General features: G+C 37.3%; 1 protein-coding gene across 1 annotated transcript in view; it reads right to left on the bottom strand.

Annotated features, from left to right (window-relative positions):
- Positions 1-1,395: 1,395 nt before the first annotated feature.
- The window catches only part of LOC107730710 (oxysterol-binding protein 2-like), a 15,651-nt gene continuing 8,049 nt past the window's right edge, over positions 1,396-8,997 (bottom strand). Inside the window, exons 2-3 of the mRNA XM_016541590.1 lie at positions 1,902-2,110; positions 1,396-1,496 (exon numbers count right to left, since the gene is read on the bottom strand). Coding sequence (XP_016397076.1) covers positions 1,396-1,496; positions 1,902-2,110 — 310 coding nt within the window. The remainder of the gene's footprint in view (positions 1,497-1,901; positions 2,111-8,997) is intronic.

Genomic DNA, 8,997 nt, shown 5'->3' with positions numbered 1-8,997 from the left:
CTGTGTGTGTCACAGGAGATGAGCGCTTCGGCTCTCAAATATAGGACAGCGCTGTAACATGGCGAACGTGCTGACCCACTCTGACCTCTGAGTACTGCCAAAGAACTAACAGACAACGCATTCTGTTAGTGATTCATACAGCTTTCTATAATAACATTTAGAGCTTGACTTAAGAGTTTAATTAAAGTATTAGGGAGCCCTGGAACAAGAGTGATTATTTTCTTTGCATATTTTTAATTAAAAGGAAGTGACCATGTATCTTTAAACACATGCAGCAACAGCTTAACTGAATGAATGACCAAATAGTGCCTTGTCTTTCAAAAAAAAAAAAAAAAAAGCTGCAAAAAAAACCAGGCACTGGCTATATTTACATTGACCGCAATACGAATAAGACTTAAGATTCTCAAAATTATTAAATTAATATTTCCATTTGCATTTGAGGTTGTTGATTAATGAATGTTGTCTTCACATTGTTTATATCCAACTCTCAGTTTGAAAGTAGTAAATAGCTGGAGTCTTGCAGTCCATGTAAACATGTCCTCTAGAGGCCATAACTGGAATCCCAAAATTTTAATAGCACTGTTACATAAACATAAGCAATAAAATCTTGCTCCATGCAGTCCTGAAACCCCATCTCATCAAGCCTGGTTCAGCATTCAGTTAATGAGAAGCATGAAGAGATCTACAGTATATTGTGATTAAGGCCAAAGACTAATACCATCCATTTGACAGCTCACTTTTCAGGTCAAAGACATCTTTAGTGGAAAGAGAGATTTGACCTCTCAGAAGCAATGCAGTGACCCACAGCAGTTACTGCAAACTAAACAATCCATAAAAACCATATGTTTGAGCAAGTCCAGTCCAAATGCAATCAATTCCAGGGCTCAACAAAAAGGACCACTTGAACAGCCTGAGACAGTTTCACGCCAGATGACAGAGCTATATACTGACCCATTGTGCCAATGCTGGATTCTCAGTAAGCTAAATTATATTCAAATTTCAATATTTGGGTTTCTATGATATATTGAATATTGTTAAATTCTGATCATTTAAATACATTACTATAGATCCCCAGTGAAGACCTTGTCTCCTAGATGATCATATCTGTCATGAATACATTATAGCTGGTTAATTACCAGTTCTTGTTGCTTAATTTCATTAGATTTATTTTCTTTCTTTTTACATTTTTTATTATTTATTATTCAAACCTTTAGTTAATTAAAAACATCTTTTTTTTTTAATAAAAATACAAATCTTTTTATAAAAATACACTTTTTGTGGTGGGGCCAGTGAAAATCTAATGACAGGGCAAGTACAAATTTGATCTACTGACTGTGAAAATTCTTCAAAAAAAATTCTTATTGTTGAGCCCTGCATTTTCCTGCAAACATTGAACTACACACCAGCCCTGCAAACATGATGCAAAGCCTCTGTAAGAAGCCCAGTCACCTTACCAGACTGATAACAGTGTTTTAGTGGGGCTGTGGGGCCATTGTCTAAAAGTACAGACATTTTCCATTCAAAACCTTGTTGTCAGTTCTAAGCAGAGAGATAACATGGATCCAGATGAACATTTCTAAACTGTTCCAGTTACAAAGTAACACTTTCAACCACATGACAAGATGCCTTCTTGCCAAAATGGCAAATGAGTGTCCTCATTTGCTATAAAAGGAACTTTAAAATGACCTATTGTTGCCAGGAAACTTCACATAAATGTTCGTTGAAGACTGATGTGATATGTTGATTATAGATGAATCAATGCGCCAATTAATTTTATGGACAATCAATTTAAAAGTCCAAAATAAAATTTTGTCAAATCAGTGTTGCAACGATCAATTTCAGCTTAAAAGCACAAAATTAAAAAAAGCAAATATCTATGTTCAGAGTCTTTCCGCTCTTACCGGACTGATCGTTCATCATTCGGATGGCTTTGGCCTTGGCCAGCTCCAGTGCTGTGACCCATCTCTGCCTCTCCACCTCTGTGCTGGCTTTCAGATGGTAAGTGCGCCCCCCACTGCTCAGAACAATATTGCAGGTGTCTTCGGTGTCGATGTGCGCTGTGGCCAGGTTGATGGTGCCGCGACACGTATGGGCCATCTCTGCCTGAGTTCTGTCAAGAGTGATGAAGACAGAAGGAGCAACCAAAACATGGAGGGCAGGAAATGAGAGGGAGGTGTTAGTACATGATAACAAAAAGACATGCAAGAGAAAGAAAACAAAAATCACAGAAGGACAGACACAGGGAGCAATGAGAAGAGGAGAGAGAAAGATAAGGTGATTATTAATATTGTTAAATCATTATTTCAAATGTCCAGTTTGTCAAACCTTGACGAAAGATACCACAATGTATAACTTTTCGGTATGACATAAGTATATACACAAGATGCAGGATAGCTGTACTGTGAATGAAGTCATATCTAGAGTGAATGACACATCAGTCATGTGTAAGAGAAGAAACACTGAGCACCCGTGAACGTTACATTACTACACAAAGCTGCATGAGTGGGCAGAGAATGGAGGTTAACATGGCTATTGTGTGTCAGCTGGCTAAAACAACAACACTCAAACAAATCAGCCAGTGTCACAGCCAGAGAGAGAGAAAGAACAGAGCGTGATGTAAATCCTGACAGAGAGATCAGGAAGAGAACTTACAGTACCCACTATCAAACAGCAAATAAACTATACTGAGGCCTATCCTTATGGAAACATTTCTCAAACAAACAAAAGAGAAATATGCAGAACAATAAATGCAAGACTAGCTGTGTTTAATTATCTCTACAGGCACTTTTTTTCTACAACACCCCTGAACTCATAAAGGCTTCATAAGGATCTCCTTTATTGACAAACTAATGGATCACTGGAGAAGATCAATCAGCCTACAGCATGCCATTTTAAGATTATCAGCATCCGCAAACATTTTGATCACAGATATAATTTCATTCTTGTTTTTAATTCAATTAACTTGAGTAAAAAGGTAGTTGACAAATAAGATTCAGTTAATTTAAACTGACAAATAGATGTTTTCAAGTACAAATATTCCTCTCTATATTAATGACTTGATTAAAATGATCTCATAAATACTGCATGTTTACTACATGAATGTAAAATTTTTTTAGAAATCACATCAACCCATATTGTAGAAGTATATGCACACACAGAAAGAATGATAGTCAAAACTATGGATAGAACGATAAATAGATAGAATGATAAATACAGACAGACAGAGACAGATAGATAGATAGATAGATAGATAGATAGATAGATAGACCGACCGACCGACCGACCGACAGACAGACAGACAGAGATAGATAGATAGATAGATAGATAGATACAGATAGATTAGAGCAGGTAAAGAGCTGGTCATAGCATGTAAAAGTGTCTGGTTGAGGGTGGCTGGTTGTTTAGTGTGTGAAATATTTCAGGCCTGAAAGGATAGTAGAGCCTCTTGCGAGTCTGTCAGGACATTCTAAGGAGCTCTAATGTAAACAAGCCTTGACCAGGGGCCTAACAAAAGCCTAAATCCTCACAAAACACAGCCCAAGAAAGACAGAGACAAAGAATAAAGACAGATTCCTCACTCAGCTGCTTCTGAAACACTGATTCAAACTCTGTCACGCCACTGAGGCTTTGCTCAGAAAAGGATGGAAATGGGACAGTAAAAGGCATGAAGGGGCAGAGAGAAGCCACAAAGTGGGGACACACAGAGAGCCAGAACCTTGTCTCTGTGTGTTACTGCTCTGGTTACCCAGTAGCCTATCTGTAGCACATTTCTAATGGAATGTCAAAGCGCTGACCTCTCAGAGAAACTGTGAGAAGCATTCCACTCATTCAGAGCCGGTCAGACATCTCTGACACAGATATACACTGTGTTTGTGGGAATTAATGTGTCTGTTATTAATGTGAAACGTGTGTGTGTTATATGGTGGAATGCTAGATATCAATAAAATGTTAAAAATACAAACATGTCTTTCTTCTGAACTGTTCTCATGAGCTGCACGCAAAATAAAACATACAGCACACCCATGTTAGTCTAATTCACAAACAAATTATTCATATAAGGCAGTTATTTATAGCGAATCAAAAACATGATCAGTATTATTTTTTTCTCAAACCAGCAAATTCACCCACAGACAATTCATTTTTTCAGATTTCACTGGTCATGTCAATCAAAGCGTCATTTCATTGGTTATCTCAATCAAATAGGCAATTAGCCTACACAATGCTGAAACAAATACTATCCTTTAACCTTAACCTGCATCCTAACCTTAACCTTAGTGTTTGGTAGTACATCCTGATAGATAGCATTACTGTTTGTCGTGAGATCCATCTTTCTGAACTTTGAACTGAATCCATGAAGTTTGAACTTTTCTTGACAAGTGGCTGAGTGAGTTGAATTGGCTGTGGGATGGGATTTGTGCTTAAGTGGTTTGGAAAGAAAGAAAAATCATACATTACCAGTGCAGTCCAATTCAAGAGCAAATGACTCTTTTGAGTGGTTCTTTTAAGGAAAAACTCAAAAACACTCACAAGTTACCAGTTTAAATCAGTCTGACAAATTTTTCACTGAATGAGCCTGACTGAATCAGTCAAGAGTGGTTACCGAGTTAACATCTGACTAGTGTTGGGGGTAACGCATTACAAGTAATGCAAGTTACTTGTGAAATGGCCTTTACAGCTGCTAAAATGCTGTAAGCTAATACAGCTGGTTTAATGTTATTAAAATACATAAGCAAGCCCAGCTCAGGTGACAAAAACTAATGCAAAACTAACATAATGCATTACTTTCCATAAAAAGTAACTAAGTAATGCAATTAGTTACTTTTTTTATGGAGTAACGCAATATTGTAATGCAATACTTTTAAAAGTAACTTTCCCCAACACTGCATCGGACTCATTTAAACTTCAAGTTATCATTACTTTCAGTGACGTCAATCTTAAAATAAAACAAGTTTTGTGTACTTAAAGTTTGTGAAATTTAAATCTGTATGATTACCAACTGGTTGTTCATATGACTTCAAAAACAGTTTGTTAAATTATTGCATGCCAAGTGCATGAAACCATTGTATAGATCCTTTATCTTCTTCTAAAAATTAATGCAGCATGTTTTAGGGCAGTTCATGGTAATAATACCAATCAATTTTAATGTTTTATTCTGTCTACGTTTGCACCTAGCAAGTTGTTTCCATTTAGAATAATCATTTTAGTAAAGCAGCTTACTTTGAAACTGAAAAATCTGTGTGAGAAAGGGGATTAAAAAATATCCCTGCATAATAGGAAACCTGAATAAGAAAAAAGTGATTCTCTTTTTCCAGATACAGGACACAATAGTCTCCCTACTGTGTGTGTGTGTGAGCGTGTGTCTGTGTTGAAAGTGTAGAATCCAACGTCTGCTGGCTACATTTATCAGGCTTTCTGGGGGCTGATGGTCCGACAGTCAAGCAAACCAAATAATTGGCTGAATCCAAACTCAGGTGACCGAGTCACTAGGGGGAGGGAGATCTCACATTCAGCTCAGAGACCAACCACATTCACTCCATCACAAAAAAAACAACAACCTCTAGAGCTTAGATTGTAAACTCAAACCGTACCCAAGCGACAGCAGACAGGAGAAAGAGAGAGAAAGTTCGGGGGAGGAGGTATGGAGGGGTAAAAGCAAAGAACTTAAATTAGCTTCACCCACCCTGCAGGGGACAGACTGGACGCAAATGGTTGTAAGTGGATCAGAACTGAGAACACAAAGCCAGGGTAACGAACTACCATGTGGAGCAAAAAGAGAGAGAAAGAGAGAGAGATATGTCATTAAAACCTGCGGAGAGAGAGAGAGAGAGAGAGAGAGGTCATTAAAACCTGCGGAGAGAGAGAGAGAGAGGGAGGGAAAGAAGCAGAGAGAAGACAGAGAAATAAAAAGGTATGGGAAAGTGAAGCAATGACAAAAAGAAATATCAGATGAGAGATAAGAGAATTTATCCAAAAAGAAAACATTCATAAAAATCAGAAGAGAAGAAAAAAGGGTGTGATATTGCTGTAAGAGAGTCAGAAGAAGAAATTCACTCACTTAGTCCCAGATATGATGTTTTCAAACATAATTTAAGTTAAATATTTAAATTATATTTTTTAAAATTTAATTTTGAGTGGCTGCCAAGATATTCTAGGTGGTTTCTTGAGCATTGCTGCGGTTGCATCCCCCATTCTCAATTTCAATGTACACTACTGTTCAAACGTTTTGTGTCAGTTTATGAAAACTATGTTTATTTGATACAGAATACAGTAAAAAAAAATACAGCAAAAAAAATAAATAACTAAATACAGTAAAAACAGTAATATTGTGAAATAATATTACAATTTAAAATATCTCATTTCTATTTTAATATATTTAGAAATGTAATTTGTTTCTGCCGATTTTTTAGCAGTTACTCCTGTCTTCAGTGTCACATGATCCAGCAGAAATCATTCTAATATGCTGCTGAAACATTTCTTATTTGATTATCAATATGAAAACAGCTCAATGTTGAAAACAGTCGTTCTGTGATGAATATAAAATCCAAAAGAACAATATTTATTTGAAATACAAATCTTTTGTAACTTTATAAATGTTTTACTGTCACTTTTGATCAATTTGATGCATACTTACACAATAAAATTATTTCTTTTAAACAAATCTTACTGACCATATTCTGAGTGGCAGAAAGAGCAGCAGCTCCTACCTTTCTAGTTGTAACTTGGCTTGCTAAAGTGTCATATTTACTTGAAGGGAACACATTAGCACTATCACTTATTGTTTAGAAAAGAAATTCTTTATATCTCTATATACAACATACTACTACTATCCCTCTATTTGATTTTTTGTTGTTGTTTTCCCAGTCCTAACACTATTGCGGCACACTCCCAATCTCATACTAACCCCTGGAGAGCAAGAGAGGGGTTGCTCTGCAGTGCTCATAAAACATGCCTACTGCAAAAAACATATTCTCACATGCAAGAGAGAAACACACACTCAGCAATGACTGATGATTACTCAAACTGTGAAATGTATTTAGAGTCCAAAAATAACTGTAGGAAGTGTGCAAGTGTCAGTGAACACATCATGCAAAGAGTTTGAATGACATTCCAAAACACTCTTCGCTCAGTTAACCTCCCATAAACCCTTGAGGGACACAACCTCCTTTCAGATCATGTGACTGCATTCTTCTGGAATCACTCATAGCAAAATAAAGTTAAGTGTTGTCTAAGAGACGCCCTAAAAACAGAAAATTTGGCTAATATGATAATACGATTCACTTTCATCTCATGGCCTAAGTCAGTATAATAATATTGTTTTGCCTGTTTTTAAAGTTGGAATGTAATGGAAATTCACCCTAATTCACCCTGTCTAAATGGATCTTAATGGTATTATTCTGAACAATTCAAATGTATTATTTTTTTTTAATCAAAATCTCATAACTCGATCTTCCAGTGAAACGTCAGACTTCTCCCTGGTGATATATGCAGGACTTCTCCAATTATTTAGTCCACTTAGACCCCGCCGCTTTCTCACAACCGACTACAAGACAAGTTCGCGTTAGGATCTGCCTCTATTCAATCAACAACCGAGTCAATTGTGTCCCATGCAACATTTATTAATTTCTTCCATTTTTACCCGGCTGTACATCACAATATGGACATTTTTCCTTTTTTTGATAATCACTCAGATGTACGTCATGGAAGATTTGGAAGAAACTATCAGTCGCTACTTCCGTTACATTGCAAATTTAAAGAAAATACACCTTGCATCTTTTTAATGAAATCAGGCATTAAAACACTATAATGTACACAAGAAAATATACATAACCAATAAGTGTTCAGCTAGAAAAACAATGTACAGTTTAAATTAGAAAGCATAATCTACTACTAGATTTTTTGTAGTAGTGTTAGCTTATGTACAAGTCACCACAACAATGCTAAGGTGTCCAGGGCATTGCTATGCGGTTGCTAAGGTGTTCAGAGTTGTTTAAGCACATTTCTTTATGGTTGCTAGGGCATTCTAGTCTAGGGTGTTCTAAGACGTTGCCAGGGTGTTTCTAAGGTCTAAGCAAACACCATTAACTATGTGCTTCCAATAACATCCTAATAAAAAAAATACAGATACTGACAATCAGATCCAGGCAGGTTCACTGGCTTTCCCTCTTTTACTAATACATTCTTCATTAACTAACTAAAACAGATTACCATTGCAACTGATTGCAATAAGCACATTAGACATTAAATACGGGAGAAAAGTCTGTTAAGAAATCAAATATGGATATAGAGGGAACCAGGCAGAGAGGACATGTTTAAGAAGAAAAACACAGGAGGGGAAGATATGTGACTCATCCCAAGTAGGAGAAGGAGGAGGGGGAGGTGCTGTGACCGAGTGCAATTTACGCAGACCATTACACTTTAACGTGTTTAAGCGCTGCAGATGACAGAACTGTGTGTGGTGATGGTGGTGGGGGTTCTATTACTCTCTGTAAAACTAACACATCAGCAGAACACATCCACGGCATAGAAAGCCTCTGCATTTCCTTTAGAGTGTATAGTGACAGCAATACAGGGAACCGAGTTCTTCAGAAGTGCACATAGGGAAGAGTGATTGATTAATATGTCTCTTAGTAATGATCCACAAGTCTATATGACAGCAAGATCAGTTCGATCCAGCCCAGAGAGATGAAGAGGTGTGTATGCGTGTATATAGAGATCCGCAGCATCATCTCAACCCAAGCGCCATCGATTTAAGTCTTGTTTAACGCCTCGTGACTAAACAAAGGGCGCCAATGTGAGTGTGCACACCGACGCGCAAAACGCGAGGCGTAAAAGCGTCATTTTTTTAAAAAACGCCTCGGGCTCATTTTTTTGGTTTGACGCGCCACGTTAAAAACTGGCTGACCCATGAGATTGGCGCTTTTGTTCACGTGCCTGGAGCTGCTGAAGTTACAGTAAAACACGACTTGGTGGCGCTCAAGCACAAAACGGTCTTGCCGA

This window comes from Sinocyclocheilus rhinocerous, unplaced genomic scaffold (assembly GCF_001515625.1).
Source record: "Sinocyclocheilus rhinocerous isolate Xijiao unplaced genomic scaffold, SAMN03320098_v1.1 scaffold3595, whole genome shotgun sequence".
NCBI classification, from domain to species: Eukaryota; Metazoa; Chordata; class Actinopteri; order Cypriniformes; family Cyprinidae; genus Sinocyclocheilus; species Sinocyclocheilus rhinocerous.
The sequence above is the reverse complement of the archived record's forward strand: the minus strand, read 5'-3'. Positions and strand labels throughout refer to the sequence as shown.